Source organism: Oryctolagus cuniculus, chromosome 16 (genome assembly GCF_964237555.1).
Source record: "Oryctolagus cuniculus chromosome 16, mOryCun1.1, whole genome shotgun sequence".
Taxonomy (NCBI): domain Eukaryota; kingdom Metazoa; phylum Chordata; class Mammalia; order Lagomorpha; family Leporidae; genus Oryctolagus; species Oryctolagus cuniculus.
In genome coordinates, this window is record NC_091447.1 from 47,654,404 (window position 1) to 47,671,607 (window position 17,204).

At 40.1% G+C, this 17,204-nt stretch overlaps 2 protein-coding genes across 7 annotated transcripts in view; one reads left to right on the forward strand and one right to left on the reverse strand.

The window, feature by feature from the left end:
* RUNDC3B (RUN domain containing 3B) overlaps positions 1 to 17,204 on the reverse strand; it is a 166,064-nt gene that overhangs the window by 137,392 nt on the left and 11,468 nt on the right. For 5 of the 6 annotated variants that reach the window (XM_008261795.3, XM_051853372.2, XM_017344326.3 and 2 more), the window contains exon 2: positions 5,296 to 5,411. The exons of the other annotated variant lie outside the window; for it this stretch is intronic. In XM_008261795.3, coding sequence (XP_008260017.2) covers positions 5,296 to 5,411 — 116 coding nt within the window. The remainder of the gene's footprint in view (positions 1 to 5,295; positions 5,412 to 17,204) is intronic. 6 annotated transcript variants of the gene reach the window in all.
* ABCB1 (ATP binding cassette subfamily B member 1) overlaps positions 1 to 17,204 on the forward strand; it is a 196,536-nt gene that overhangs the window by 36,588 nt on the left and 142,744 nt on the right. The gene's annotated exons all lie outside the window — the stretch shown is intronic.

The following is a 17,204-nucleotide window of genomic DNA, read 5'->3' on the forward strand; positions in this document are numbered from 1 at the left end:
TTCAATGTGAATCAGAAGCATGATGCGGAAATCAATAAAACGTGATCTTGGGTTCTACTACTGAGTTTAGCCTCTCTGAAGCACTTCACACAGCTTTGAGTGGCAGATTTTAAGAGCAACACTAATAAACCAGCTATAAACCATAAGAACAACTAAGACTGGGGAGGCTCTGGAAGAGTGACGAACTACAGACATCTCACTTGGGAGAGGGGAAAGGAACAGCAGGAAAGAGTTATATAAAAGCAATACTTCAGTAATTATTAGGTTCACACTTGAAAATAGTAGCAAAAATATCAAAGAATAAGAAGATAGGTTGGCTTCAAGGACATGAGAATTTTCCAACAATCTGAATGTGCCCAAAATGTGATGGATTGCTTTCCAGGGTTCCCAGAGGTCAGAATGTTAAAACAAAGACTATGTCCACTAGTTAGAAATACTGCGAGTGGATTGTTTTATTAAGAGGTAGAACAGAAGAGTGCGTCTTAATCTGTGACCCTTAGCCTTGCCTAAAGGGGTGCTGTGGAACTGTAGAGTGGAAGTAATTTCGCTGAGCAGGCAAAATGCCTGACTTCCCCTCCCCAGCATCAGCAAAATGTTCCATATGTGTGATGTGTGCGTGTGATGTACGTGTGTGTATGTGTATGATGTGTGATATGTGTGTAATATATATGTATGCGATGTGTGCATGTATTCAGTTCTTGCAGTAGCTTTTATTGGGCATGGAGGAGGCAGAGGTGAGGTGGAGAAAAGTATAATGCTTAAAATAAATAAATAAAACTTCAAAAATTACTAAAGAGCCTGTACTAGTTTCTTTCCATCCTAACACTCTGTAATTAATTCCTACCTCTCAGCTGTATTTCTAAAAGTAACACCATAATCTTATTAAGAGATTACTTCAAATAAGATTATCATGTATGATCCTATTTAAAAGCCTCCCTTTACTCAAAATTAAGACTTTTTAGTGAATTAAGTAGGTAACTGTCCATGCTCTTCACTTTGCTTGCATTGGCACGGTCTATGTCGTGGCTGGTGCAGATTTTCTAGTTTGCAGGAAAAATGTAATGTGTAAACCAAATGCTTTTTCTTCAAAAATAAGCAGTAGTTGGATAAAAGTAAATCTTACACACCTACAAAGTTACACATTTTCTTTTATAAAGAAAACTACTGGAAAAATTAGTTACTCTATACTAAACTTTAAGTGACTACAATGTACTATCAAAATAATTTCTCTGAAGTTTTTCTGTATTGTGAAAGAAACAGTCAGGAAAGTGAACAGGCAACCGACAGAATGGGAGAAATTATTTGCAAATTATGCAACTGATAAAGGATTAATAACCAGAATCTACAAAGAAATCAAGAAACTCCACAACAATAAAACAAATAACCAACTTAAGAGATGGGCCAAAGACCTCAATAGACATTTTTCAAAAGAGGAAATCCAAATGCCAACAGACACATGAAAAAATGATCAAGATCACTAGTCATCAGGGAAATGCAAATCAAAACCACAATGAGGTTTCACCTCACCCCGGTTAGAATGGCTCATATACAGAAATGTACCAACAATAGATGCTGGCGAGGATGTGGGGAAAAAGGAACACTAACCCACTGTTGGTGGGAATGCAAACTGGTTAGGCCACTATGGAAGACAGTTTGGAGATTCCTCAGAAACCTGAACATATCCCTACCATACAACCCAGCCATCCCACTCCTTGGAATTTACCCAAGGGAAATTAAATTGGCAAATAAAAGAGCTCTCTGCATCTCAATGTTTATTGCAGCACAATTCACAATAGCTAAGACATGGAATCAACCTAAATGCCCATCAACAGAAGAGTGGATAAATGAATTATGGGATATGTACTCTATGGAATACTACACAGCAGTAAAAAAGAAATTAAATCCAATCATCTGCAACAAAATGGAGGAATCTGGAAAACATCATGCTGAGTGAAATAAGCCAGTCCCCAAAGGACAAATATAATATGTTCTCCCTGATCTGTGACAACTAATTGAGCACCTAAAAGGAAACCTGTAGAAGTGAAACTGACACTATGAGAAGCAATGACTAAATCAGCTCTTGTCCTGACCATTGAGGAAGAGCTTACTATTTTATTCTTTTTAGTATTTTTTCTACTTAATACAATTGGTTGAACTCTTTAATTAACACAGAATTATGCTTAGGTGTTTAAATCCAACTGAAAATTGATCCTTGTTAAAAATAAGAGTGGGAGTAAGAGAGGGAGGAGATGTACAGTTTGGCACATGCTCCCTCAGACTTATCCCAAGGCTAAAGCTAAAAACTTGCCATGGGACTCCAAATCTCATTAAATTGGCAGGTACCAATGCCATCTTATTAGTTAAAATGATCAGTTTAAGTTCATAGCTGATCATAAAGATAGGATTGAGTGTCAAAGGAATCACATAAATAAGACCAGTTATCTCCTGCTAATAACTGATAAAATTAAAAAGGAGAGAATGATCCAACATGGAAATCAGGATACACAGCAGACTCATAGAATGACAAATGCACGAAACAGCACTCTGGCCTCAGAATCAGCCATTAAGGCATTTGGCCCTTAAGCCCATGAGAGTATCTCAGGCATGGAAAGCCAAGACAAAAAACAAATTACCTAAATGAAAGACCTCTGTGAATGAGATCCTGGTGGAAAGAGGAGACCATCAAAGAAGGAGGTACCTTTCTGTGAAGGGAGGAGAGAACTTCCACTTTGATTATGGCCCTGTCTAAATGAGGTCGGAGTTTGTGAACTCAAGAGGCTTCCATAGCCTTGGCAGCTCATGACAAGAGCCTAGGGTGATTACTGACATCATAAATAAGAGCGTCAAGTGTTAAATCAACAACGGGAGTCACTGTGCACTTGCTCCCCATGTAGGACCTCTGTCCTTAATGTGTTGTACTATGTGAATTAATGGTAAAACTAGTCTTCAAACAGTACTTTATACTTTGTGTGTCTGTGTGGGTGCAAACTGTTGAAATCCTTACTCAGTGTAGAGTTGATCTTCTGTATATAAATATAATTACAAATGAATCTTGATGAAAAATGGGATGGGAAAGGGAGTAGGAGATGGGATGGTTTGTGGGTGGGAGGGTGGTTATAGGGGGAAAAACTGCTATAATCCAGAAGTTGTACTTTTGAAATTTATATTTATTAAATAAAAGTTTTCTATTAAAAATAAACTTCTCCAAAAGAAAAAGAAATGTTACATACTAGAATACTAACATATGGGAAATAACATATAAAAGTTCCAGACACCAGAGTCTCCAGAAAGCCTCATCTCAGAAGTTACAGAGCATTCCATGATTCATGTCTACCCCAATCTCAGAGGTCACACGGCAGCTGCTTTATAGGAAACTGTTTTACAGTATTAGAATTACTGATCTTCCCTAGCTAAAAAAAAAAAATGAGCAGAAGTCTCACTGTATTAGCTTTCTTACAGTCTTAATCACATTAGAGAAATTATTATCCATAAATCAACTAAGAATTCTACTTTCACTCATGTTTCTTAGAAATAATATCCGTAGACTTGACAGTCCAGGAGTGATCCTGAAGGATTACAGTCCACACTGTGCTGATGCAAAGCTCAGAAGACGGCCGACAGGTGTGCAAGATGGTGCACCTGCATGGACAGGTGTGCAGGGTAGTGCACCTGCATGGTACAGTGAGTCATCCACCCACCCAGCCTGAGACTCGCAGCAGGAGTTACTGTTACTGTTCATAGCTTCATGCATTCTATGAGATAATCAGATGCTAAATGCTATACCAAATCAAGGGACTTGAGGTCTTAAGACAAAATGCTTCTGAACATGAAAGTGCATCTGGGTCTACGGTATCTCATGTGTTTTTTAGTCAGGTATTATTTATAAATGTGTAGTAAAAAATATGATCAAACAATATAGTAATCCTGACAAGCTTTCAAAAACTTTCCACCATTTCTTTGCTTTTATAAAAACTCTTCTCAGAAAAGTAACATAGCAGAAAATTGAGGAAATATAGAAGATCAAAAATGAAAGTAACCCTTTTAAAAGGCAATATGATCAACTTTAGTAAAAAAGCATCAATGATTTTATGGATCCCATTTTAAACTGCAAAGGGCTGATGGAATTCATTTTTTTTTCCTCACATAAATTCAACCCTTTGTTTAGGGTCCACAGAACTGCTCAGTTGATCTACACACGTGTAGTAAAATGTTGGTGCATTTACTCTCAGACTTGAGATTTTCATAAATGATATTATCAAAGCAGATTACAGTTACTGATTTGAACCCATACCATTAAGATTGTAAAGATAATGAAAACATCTGATATTTAAATGAAAACACCTGCTCCTACGTTTAAATGAAAATATCTGATGATCAAGTTTCCTTTATGACAATGAGATAATGGAATTTATATGACAAAGATACTATTCACTGTATAATTCATCTTGATTTTCTTCTTTTTAAGACTCAGAGAGAGGGAGAGAGATACTTGCAAAAGCCATGGCTAGGCCACGCCAAAGCAAGCAGACAGGAACTCAGTTTGTGTCTCCTGCATACGTGGTAGGGACCCAAGTACTTGAGCCATCACCTGCTGCCTTCCAGGGTGTGCATCAGCAAGAAGCAGAGCCAGGACTAGAAGCCAGGCACTTCAATCTAAGATGCAGTAGCCCACGTGGCATCATACCCATTAGGCCACAAGCCTGCCCCCGTCACGACTTTTATCAGCTGTATTTTACATTTTTTCTAATTTTAAAAAGTTTTATAGTTCAGGGTGAACACAGCTCCCATATTCAACCTAAGTATATTTCTGATGTACACATACTTTTCATTCAAGAAAACCACAGTCAAGCATCTCCTTCACACATCTCTTTTTTAATTAACTCATTGCTAAACAATCTTCACAGATTCTGAAATTCAAAGAAGTAGATTCTGAGCAAACTTAATGCCTGGACTGCTTCTTTGTAAACAGATTAAAATACTATCTAAGAACCTCTGTGGTGGGCTACCTTTGGCTTTAACCTTTTATTTGAAATAGTTATGGAAAGTAAGTTTGACTTCTTATAAGTGGTAATTAATATACTCAACATTTTTAATGCATCTCAGATATAGGCATAAATCTGAAAGCAGATTCTTTTCTAGGGACATGGGCCAAAAGGGTAGGCACTCTGAAATCACATCCATGTTTCTCAGGATGTGCTGTGCCCACTTCCTGAATCACAATAGACTATATCGTTTCTAACAGTTATAGCTTACAATAAAGACAGCTATTGGAAGAATAAATAATACAGCTGTTACCTTTTAGCCGGTGACTTAGAATCTGTTCCAAAATAGCTGCAAAATTGTTAAACTCAGGAGAAGAATCATCAATTGTCTCAAAGCAAGATCGATCAATCAGGGTCTTCACAGAAAACCTATAGAAAAAAGATTATTGTTGCTTTTAGGCAGAGTTGATTCATTCACCTGAATAGGAAAAAAAAAGGTCATTTTGGGAAGAATTACAAAAATGACAGATTCTTAAAACTTTATTCAAATTCACTCTGTAAATAGAAAACTTTACAGAACACCAGGCTGTTGACCTGCATATTCATAATCTACTATGTCTGAATGTTTCAGTCCTGCCAAAATTCATATACTGAACACCCAACTCCTAATGCAGCAGTACTAAGAGGTGGAGCCTTTGGGAGGCGTCAGGACACACAGGGAGAGCCCTCAGGAATGTGATCAGTGCCCTTGTAAGAGGCGGGAGGAAGCATATGTGCCTCTCCTGCCATTCAGGGACACACAAAAGGCATCACCCAAGAGGAACAGGCCCTCGCCAGCCACTGTACCTGCTGCCACCTGGATCCTCGACTTCCCAGTCTCCAGAGCCGTGAGCAGTACATTTATGTTGTTTATAAATTATTCAGTCTAAGATATTTTTTATAGCAACTTGAAAGGAGTAACGCACAACTGACCAAACTAAGACTCACAGCTATTAAAATAGCAATCAAAATATGGCCTACATTATTAACTCCAAAATAATCAAAAGCCATTATACTGCAAACAGTCCCTAAATTACAATGAATCAGCTTATATTTGATTTTATGATGGTATAGAAGTATACCCATAAAACCATTCTGTTTTTCACTTTTAGTATAGCATTCAATAAATTGTATATGATATTCAACACATTATTTTAAAATAAATGTTGTGTTAGTTGATTTTGCCCAACTGTAAGCTAATGTAAGTGTTCAGAGCACAGTTAAAGTCGGCGAGGCGAAGTCATGAGGTTTAGCAGATAAGGTGTACCAAACACTTTGCCCACTTACAACTTTTTTTTTTCTTAAAGATTTGTTTATTTGAAAGGCAGAGTTACAGAGAGGCAGAGGCAGAGAGAGAGAGAGAGAGAGAGAGAGAGAGAGAAAGGTCTTCCATCTGCTGGTTCACTCCCCAGATGGTCACAATAGCCGGAGCTACACCGATCCGAAGCCAGGAGCCAGGAGCTTCTTTCAAGTCTCCCACACGGCTGCAGGGGCCCAAGCACTTGGGCCATTCTTCTATTGCTTTCCCAGGCCAGTCTTCACTCACCAGTGGTACAGGATCTCAAGAATGACCATGCAACTGAAGCCATGCAAACTGATCTTAATAATCAATAAAAATTACAATAGTTCTTTTTTTTTAATATTTTTATTTATTTTTTTATTTTTTTGACAGGCAGAGTGGACAGTGAGAGAGAGAGACAGAGAGAAAGGTCTTCCTTTGCCATTGGTTCACCCTCCAATGGCCACCGCAGCCGGCGCACCGCGCTGATCCGATGGCAGGAGCCAGGAGCCAGGTGCTTTTCCTGGTCTCCCATGGGGTGCAGGGCCCAAGCACTTGGGCCATCCTCCACTGCACTCCCTGGCCACAGCAGAGAGCTGGCCTGGAAGAGGGGCAACCAGGACAGAATCCGGCACCCCGACCGGGACTAGAACCCGGTGTGCTGGCGCCGCTAGGCGGAGGATTAGCCTAGTGAGCCGCGGCGCCGGCCACAATAGTTCTTTTAAAAATGTTCATCAAAACATTGACAATTCCCTTATAGCTAGTTTTAACACATGAAGAAATTTGAAAAAATACTAAAACAGATTTATTTAGTATACCATAATTTGCAACAGTGAGAATTCAAGGGTTGTACATTTTTGAAAAAAAGTTAGGAATTCGAGAAGTCCTTGTCTTATTCTTAAAATACAGAGAGAGCATCTTTTCTATGACTTGGCAAACTGTCATATTCGTTTCTTTTTTTTTTTAAATTTATTTATTTATTTTTTTTGACAGGCAGAGTGGACAGTGAGAGAGAGAGACAGAGAGAAAGGTCTTCCTTTGCCATTGGTTCACCCTCCAATGGCCACCACGGCTGGCGCGCTGCGGCCGGCGCACCGCGCTGATCCGATGGCAGGAGCCAGGAGCCAGGTACTTCTCCTGGTCTCCCATGGGGTGCAGGGCCCAAGCACCTGGGCCATCCTCCACTGCACTCCCTGGCCACAGCAGAGGGCTGGCCTGGAAGAGGGGCAACCGGGACAGAATCCGGCGCCCCCATATTCGTTTCTAAATATGGATCAGTTTCCCACATTTTATCCTTCACCCTTTTAATGCTGTGAAATACCTCAGAGAGACCCTTTACTGTGGAGGGTTTTGTTGGCATCGATACCTGTGGGACATCTCCATCCTTTGTCACAATCGCCCCATCACTAGGTGCACCACTGCTAAGTTCCAGGCTCACCACTGCTAAGTTCCAGGTGCACCACTGCTAAGTTCCAGGTGCACCACTGCCAAGTTCCAGGCTCACCACTGCTAAGTTCCAGGTGCACCACTGCTAAGTTCCAGGTGCACCACTGCTAAGTTCCAGGTGCACCACTGCTAAGTTCCAGGCTCACCACTGCTAAGTTCCAGGCTCACCACTGCTAAGTTCCAGGCGCACCACTGCTAAGTTCCAGGCTGCATATCCAGATTCTTTTGGACAGCAGCCATGTCAAAATTCCCACCATCAACTGTGACTCCATTCATGTTCATTCACATTTCCCTTTAGGAACTGGCACTTGTTCTTTTCTTCACTTCCATCTTTGAAAGCTTTCCAATCCACTCGTTCAACTATCTATTTTTGTGAAACAACATGTGGGTTTATCACCAGGACACAAGAAGGAAACATAATTAAAGTCACTGCTTTCTGTGAGGGAACTGAGTGACAGTTGCATAATGGTCAATCCTACGCAGACTCTGAAATAAGGTACATGACTGGTCACTAATGATGACACAGTTGTTAGTTATGTGAGTACTGATTTGTGGACTGAAGACACAGAAGCAATATGCATCTTTTATGCAATAACTCACAGTCAATGTATGGTGGTAATGCAAACAGAAGCTGTGTTACTGCAGGACTGATGTCATTTAACTTAAATGTGATAACTGAAATACTGGAACCATACAAAATAAGAACTGCCTCTACTGACTGGTTACAAACAAACTAAACCTTTCATGCATCAGCACAAATATTTTTATGAAAACTGTTATTTTTCTTTTTTTAAAGATTTATTTATTTACTTGAAAGTCAGAGTTACACAGAGAGAGGAGAGGCAGAGAGAGAGAGAGAGAGAGTTCTTCCATCCAATGGTTCATTCTCCAATTGGCCGCAACGGCCAGAGCTGCACCAATACGAAGCCAGGAGCCAGGAGCTTCTTCCAGGTCTCCCATGTGGGTGCAGGGGTCCCAGGACTTGGGCTATCCTCCAATACATTCCCAAGTCATAGCATAGAGCTGGATCAGAAGTGGAGCAAAAAAAAAAAAAAGAAGAAGAAGTGGAGCAGCTGGGTCTCGAACCAGAGCCCATAAGGGATGCCGGCGCTTTGGGCCAGAGCATTAACCTGCTGTGCCACAGCGCCAGCCCCAGAAAAACCGTTATTTTTCTAAAACAAAAACTTGGCAAGAATAGCACTGTTTACATGTTTGTAAATATATTAAATGCTGTGTTTACCAGAGGTTAACTAGATTTCCCTATGCCCTTCTGCATTCCATCTATTCTACTGCTGCACATTATGCAGCTTCTGGAAAACACCACTGTACATTTGTTCCACAATGAGGACAAGATGCAAGCCATGGTTGGGGGTGGGAGTGGATTGGAATAGCAGCTGTCACCACTTGGGATACCACAACCATGTCTGAATGCCTGTTTCAAATCCCATCTCCTCCACTTCTGATCCAGCTTCCTGCTAACATGCATCCTGGGAGGGAGCATATAATGGCTCAAGAATTCGTGTCCCTGTCCCCCATCCAGGTTGAATTCCAGACTCCTCACCTCCAATCCACACCTGGCCAATGGAAGATTTCACTCTGCCTCCCTGTCTTTGTGCCTTCCAAACAAACGAAAATAAATCCATAAATTTTAGCTTAAAAAGGTAAATAACACCTTGGAATAGCTAAGAAAATAGCTTTGATGTTTCTTACCTCCCACAGGTTATGGGTCCAGGTACACATGTTGAGAATCACAACCCTAAAGCATCATTTGTAATAAAGTGCAATAATCTTATTCAGCAAGAGAATGAAATGGGATGTGTTTCTAAAATGAGTAAACAGGGCCATACAATCTCTACCTCCAACTTTGACCTGAGCAGAAGTAAATTTATGAATGTTTCTTTCAAATCTTTATTAGGAAAACTGGAATGAGAAAGCTGACTGTAGCCACATTTCTTCAATGTAGGCATAATCCACTACTTTAGAAAGTTATAGCATGTAAGATAGTAACACACACTCATAAACTAGAAATTACATTTTAAAACAAAAAGATCGAAGTGCTTATTTCTTCAAAAAAAAAAAAAAAGGCTAGGTTTGAACTTGATTTCCACTTTTAACAACCTGCCAAGATTTTAGACACCACTGTTCTCCAAGAACACTACAAAATTGCCTACTAAATTATCTACTATGAAACATAATGGGAAGAAAAGTCATGGTTTTTAACATATTCATTTTTGTAGCATTTGTATCATCAACAGACATGTACAGGAGTGGGTGGCTGGCCTAGCTGTGGAAACATGGATTAAGATGCCTGCATCCCACGCTACAGTGCTTGGATTTGATGCCTGTCTCCAGTTCCCAATTCCAGCTTCCTGCTAATGTAAACCCTGAGGTAATTGATCATATAACTGGGTTCCTGCCACCTATTATATGGGAGACCTGGACTGAGTTACTGGCTTCTTGCTTCCCCCTGAGCCAGGGCTGTCTCTGGCAGGCATGTAAGGAACAAACCAGCGGATGAGAACTCTTTCTGTCTCTACCTGTCTGTCTCACAAATAAAAAATATAAACAAACAAAATGAGACAAGTACAGATCAGTGAATAGCAAACAAAATACACAAACCTTTACCTTGTGTTATCAGATTGTATTTCCTGAGAAGCTAGTATTTGCATAGTAGCTTTTGCACAAAAACCTAAGATTGTGAATTTCAGAGCATTAGACTGCTTCTAATTCAACATCTGACTAAAAATTAAACAAATGTACAGCCCAAATACCTCAAAGCCTAGCATTACACACAATGTTACTTCCAAACATGAAGATAGATATATAAGGGTGAGAAGAAGTATTAAATAATTTCCATTGTATCAAGGTTAACAATGAAGAAAAACAGCATCATCTAGTTCTGCTTCATCATTTATACCTTACTCTCCGCCTGCTGTTGAACCTTAAACTTCAGAAGGCCCATCAGCTGCTTAGAGTCCATCTCTTAAATCCAGTTATCCAACTTTTCCCACTCAGCACCAACTTCTCTAAAACCCTGTGGCTGCTCCGTTGTGCCAGGTAATGAGAATTTTTCCTCCATAACTGTAACTAGCTAAGATGTGCCATAAAACCAAACCTGTAAAAAGAATTTTAATACATCTAAAAAATATCACGCAGATGCTGCTGAGCTATTCCTGACGATGATGACATTAATATTAGTCATCTATTTCCTGAAAAGGACGGATCTTTAAATAATGAAATGACAATTTGATGAATGTCTAAAAATACCAGCTCAAGTCTAAGTAACAACTTTTACATAAGAATTAAAAAATCAAACATTTATATAAAAAGGTCTTAAATAAGCTTTAGAAATGTAGTTTTTGAATGTTTCTGTTTAAAAAGATTCTCTTTCCCATCTTTAATTGCCAAAGGAAATTTTTGTTAGCTTACAAATAACAAAGAATGACTGTGAGTAAAACCTTCAAAGAAAGTACAAACTACTTCTTTCCCTTTGATAAGACACACAAAAAAACCATTTACCTTTGTCTAACAATGCTAATTCCCTCTACATTCCATAAGAATATAAAGTAAATATACCTACAGATAGCCAAAAAGCAAAACTGAGAATATTGAAAACAAAATTATTTTCTTGTTAAATGTTTATAGTTTTAATACAAACTACTTAAAAAAGTGGAACTTTATCGGTAATATTTAGGGCCTCGCACTAGTAATATGTACATATACGAAGGTACTTCAAAAAATTCATGGGGGCCAGCACTGTGGCATAGCAGGTAAAGCCACTGCCTGCAGTGCCAGCATCCCACATGCATGCTGGTTCAAGACCCGCTGTTCCACTTCCAATCCAGCTCTCTGCTATGACTTGGGAAAGCAGTAGAAAATGGCCCAAGTCCTTGGACCCCTGCACCTGTGTGGGAGACCTAGAAGAAGCTCCTGGCTCCAGGCTTTGGATCGGCGTAGCTCCAGCCATTGCGGCCATCTGGGGAGTGAACCAGAGGATAGAAGACCTCTTTCTCTCTGCCTCTCCTTGTCTCTATCTGACTTTCAAATAAATAAATCTTTTAAAAAAGTTCATAGAAAAAAAAATGAAATGTAAGTCTACCTTAATGCAGAAGATTTTTTTTAAAAAAAGATTTATTTATTTATTTGAAAATCACAGTTAGGAGACAAAAGGAAATATCTTTCATCCACTGGGTCATTCCCCAGATGGCTGCAATGGCCAGTACTGGGTCAGGCCAAAGCTAGGAGCCAGGAGCTCCCTCCAGATCTCCCTCGTAGGTAGCAAGGGCCCAAGCACTTGGGCCATCTTCCACTGCCTTCCCAGGTGCATTAGCAGGGAGCTGTATTGGAAGTGGAGCAGACAGGATACCAACTGGCACCCATATGGGATGCTGGCATTTCAGGTGGTGGCTTAACCCACTATGCCACAGCACCAGCCCCAGCCCCAGTGCAAAAGATTTTGAAAGCCATGCACATGAGGGCCCTTCAAAAAGCTCTTGAAAATATGTATTATGAGAAAACTATGTACAGATTTCAACTTTTATTGCACCAAAATGCACTGATCCCTTCAATTCTCCCTTTCTACAAAACCTGTTAAGTACTCTCATACCTTCACATGTATACACAGGGACTGGGCAGGAAAACTATATATTCTCATCGTTTGCAACAAGTACGTATAATCTTGGCAATTGATCAAATATTCAAATATGCTTCAGAAAAAAATATATATCCTATGTTATACCCTTTTTGCAAAATGATATTAGAAAGCTAGAAGTACATAAAACCATCTGGAACCATCACAGTTCCAAACTACAAAATGTTCAGGAAGGTTAAAGTCATTAGTAAAAGTGCTGTCTTTTAATAGACTGTTAAGTATCCAAATTCTGCAACAAAGTTCTTTCCACTATTTCATTCCTGAGGCTGGCTGCTTCTACTAAGTCATTGCTGCTAGTGGCCTTCACCAAAGTCTGGGCTACCTATCCACCATTAAAATAACAGCCATCACCACAATCAACAAGGAACTGATAGCCCTGAGCTGTGATGCAATCCACACCAAGGATGACAGAAAACAGTCACTATGGGTGATGATATACACGACACATGCTGAGATAACTCTTCTCTGGAAGGCTTTATTTACTTTCTTTCACATTTTACTCTAGAAAAAAAATTAGAAGTAATAATTTGCCTTCTTTTCTCAAGTATTATTCAAGTTAAGAATTCCCAACCATCATGTGTGCTTCCTTTTTTTCTATAAGTATTTAAAATATTTTACAATGAGAAAAAATACTCACACATCATTTTAGCAAGGGTCTATAAACTATATATTTTCTCTTTTTTTTAAAAAGGTAGAGTTACAGAGAGAGGAAAGGAGAGGCAGAGAGAATGAGAGAGGTCTTCTATCTGTTGGCTCACTCTCCAAATGGCCACAACAGCTGGAGCTGTGCTGATCCAAAGCCAGGAGACAGGAGCTTCCTGAAGGTTTCCCATGCAGGTGCAGGGACCCAAGGATTTGGGCCATCTTCTACTGCTTCCTCAGGCCTTAGCAGAGAGCTTGATCAGAAGAAGAGCAGCTGGGACTCCAACCAGTGCCCATACGGGATGCCAGCACTGCAGGCGGTGGCTTTACTGGCTAAGCTGGCCCCTAGACTATTTTCCATAGGCCACATCCAACTAGTTACCTGTTTAAGTAAACTGGTACAGAACACAAAATAAAGTCTCAACCATAGGCCCTGGAATTTGAAATCCAGGAACTCAAGCCATATAATGGCTTTAAAATTTGGGGGGCTGGCACTGTGGCCTAGCCGATTAAGCTGCTGTCTGCAGTGCTAGCTCCAATCTAGCTCCCCGCTAATGAGCCTGGGAAAGCAATGGAAAACGGCCCAAGTGGGCCCCTGCACCCACGTGGGAGACCCAGAAAAAGCTCCTTGCTTCGGTCTGGCCCAACTCTGCAGTCATTTGGGAAGTGAACCAATGGATGAAATATCTCTCTCTTCTCTTCTTTCTCTCACTCCACCCATAACTCTTATTTTCCAATGAATAAATCAATTTTTTTTTTAAAAATTGTTTACCTGATATAAAGTTTAAAAGTAAAGACAGAGAAAGAAACATGTTTTTAAATATTTTGCCTACCTATACTGTCAACATTTCTATTAAAAGAGAATTGTTGGCCGGCGCCGCCGGGCTAATCCTCCGCCTGAGGCGCCGGCACCCCGGGTTCTAGTCCCGGTTGGTGCAGCGGATTCTGACCCAGTTGCTCCTCTTCCAGTCCAGCTCTCTGCTGTGGCCCGGGAAGGCAGTGGAGAATGGTCCAAGTGCTTGGGCCCTGCACCCACATGGGAGAGCAGGAGGAAGTACCTGGCTCCTGCCTTCAGATCAGCGCAGCGCGCTGGCCGTGGCAGCCATTTGTGGGGTGAAGCAAGGGAAAAAGGAAGACCTTTCTCTCTGTCTCTCTGTCTCTCTCTCTCTCTCTCTCTCTCTCTATGTCTACCTCTGCCTGTCAAAAAAAAAAGGGGGGGGGACTGTTAATCTCGGCACCTTAAGAATGAGATCCTACATGATTAACATCTGGTATTTCTACATAAGCAGACTGAAGACAACAGATTGCTCAACATGAAAAATAATACTAGCTGTATGATCTTAAAACATCAAAGAAAAATACAAAAGTTTCAAAAATAATTTCTCTAAAACTGTAAATATAGATAAGAAAAATTCCCATCTTACCTGATTTACTCTCATATGAAAGAATTCAAACCTAAAGTGATTTTAATAACAAATACTTCAATTATATATTTGTATCTCATATCCCCTTGGAATCCAGTTGTTTTTTTCCAATGGCAAATGAAAATATTTAAGCAGAATGCTTCATCATAAATGAACTACTGAGTGAGCTAGATATTCAAAACAGGAGCAGAGCAGTATAAGAACTGCAGTATAAAGCCTTGGACTCACACCAGGCTCTACTACTATCTATTCAAGGCACTTACTCTCTTTGAAGTATCCTCAGTAGCCAGCTACCAAATTATTGTGAAGAAGAGACAGCCCACAGAACTTCTACCCCACTGTTAGCTTATACAGAAGCTATTTGTGTTAACACACATCCCCATCTCAGAGCACCACCACTCCACTTAATGACATTTAAGCACAGGAGAGAGAGAAAAGAATTCTAAGTGCATTGATGCTGATTTTTTAAAAAGATTTATTTATTTATTTGAAAGTCAGAGTTACAGAGAGAGAGAGGGAGAGGCAGAGGCAGAGAGAGAGAAAAGCCTTCCATCCGCTGACTCACCACCCAATTGGCTGCAATGCCAGAGCTGCACTAATCCAAAGCCAGGAGCCAGGAGCCTCCTCCAGGTCTTCCCACCTGGGTGCAGGGGCCCAAACCCGGGCCATCTTTTACTGCTTTCCCAGGCCACAGCAGAGAGCTGGATCAGAAGTGGAGCAGCCAGGACTGGAACCGGCACCCGTATGAGATGTCGGCACTGCAGGCAGTGGCTTTACCCACTACACCACAGTGCCAGTCCCCGATTCTGATTTTTTTAAAGCAAAATATACAGCTATCATAGTTTAGCAACACTAGAAATATTAAGACAATGAAAGCTGCTAGTTTCTGGTTCTTTGGCTCAAATCCAAATACACACACATGCGCCCCAGCAACTTGTGTCACAGACACTCAAGGTGGCATAGTATAAAAGCAAAAGCATAGGTTTGTGAAACAAGATACATTTGGGTTTAAATTCAGCCTAAGTTAGCCTTAACCAAAACAAAACTGATATAAATGAAAACTGTTAAGATGTATAGTATTAGTTACATAGGTTTATTTTAATATTTTTCATCTAAAAATCATATTCTCCATGCACAATATAAATGAAATAAATATTTTTCTTTCAATGTTGGAACAGATATTTTACAATTTTTAGAAATTAAAATTTTAAATTGTCTTTAATACCAATTCTGAAATTAGATCTGAAATATGAAAAAAGATGTGACTCTATAGTGCAAAGACTAAGATTTAAAACTCAAAAATTAAACTTGAATCTTCGGGGATACTGTTTTATTATCTTCTTCTAACAACAACCATCATCACAGTAAAAAAGGGACAATAAATCATTTTACTGAGTTAAAACAACAAAATGTGTGCATTTTTATAGTTTTAACCAAATATTTTCAAAACAGTATGATTTTGAAATTTTATCCATTTTGTGAAATGTTTTTTAAAGTAGAAAATTAGCTTACTTCAGGAAAGTGTTAAAAGTATATTAGTTCGGGCCGGTGCCGCGGCTCACTAGGCTAATCCTCTGCCTTGCAGCGCCGGCACACCGGGTTCTAGTCCCGTCGGGGTGCCGGATTCTGTCCTGGTTGCCCCTCTTCCAGGCCAGCTCTCTGCTGTGGCCAGGGAGTGCAGTGGAGGATGGCCCAAGTGCTTGGGCCCTGCACCCCATGGGAGACCAGGATAAGTACCTGGCTCCTGCCATTGGATCAGCGCGGTGCGCTGGCCGCGGTGGCCATAGGAGGGTGAACCAACAGCAAAGGAAGACCTTTCTCTCTGTCTCTCTCTCTCTCACTGTCCACTCTGCCTGTCAAAAAATAAAAATAAAAAAAAAAGTATATTAGTTCATTTTTTTCTACATTCAGACTAGAAGACATGATTTTTTTCTTTTATCATCTTTCAATGAATTTTAATTAGAATAATTCCATTTCCTTTTAAAGGGCAATTCACTTATGACTTATCAGCTAAGTGCGTGTAGCTGCCCTTAAACATGGATGACGGAACTAATTGCTCACAAAGTGATCTGTGCAGCTGTTCAGCCCACACTGCCTGCGAATAAGGCTGCTGGCTTCCAGGTGTGTTCCAAAGGTCTGAGTACTGGTATCCTAGGAGAGCAGTACTCAACAGAACAAACAAGGGCAATCTTTTCAAAAACAATCACAACTACTGAATGGGTCTTCATAGGGGGCAGGCTCAAGTACTGCTTCAGTGTTCCTTACGTGATTTGAACGTGCACACATGGACAAGAATCCTCAATTTAAACGTGTGTGAACCTGCTCGAATATACCTTTAATACCTTGGGAAGAATACATAAGATGGTAAAATGGTGGCTTTGGGGAAGGGAAATAGGTGACAAGGAACAGAGAGGGGGACATATATCACTTTGTGCTTTTCAAATTTAATGCAAATACATTTATTATCTATTCAAATAAGATGAAAGTGAAAGAAAACAGAATAACTACAAAGAAAAAATTCTGTAACTGAAGGTATCATTATACACACTACTAATACAACTTTTAACCTTAGTTTGATGAATTAGAATGAACAACCTCATTTGATAAGTAGGTCTACTATGCACCAGATAGAGAATAAACCAGATGCTGAAAAAACTGATTCCTCACATTCTAGTAGAAGACAAAAGAAAGTTAAAGGGGCTGACTTTGTGGCATAGCAGCTAAAGCCGCTGCCTGCAACA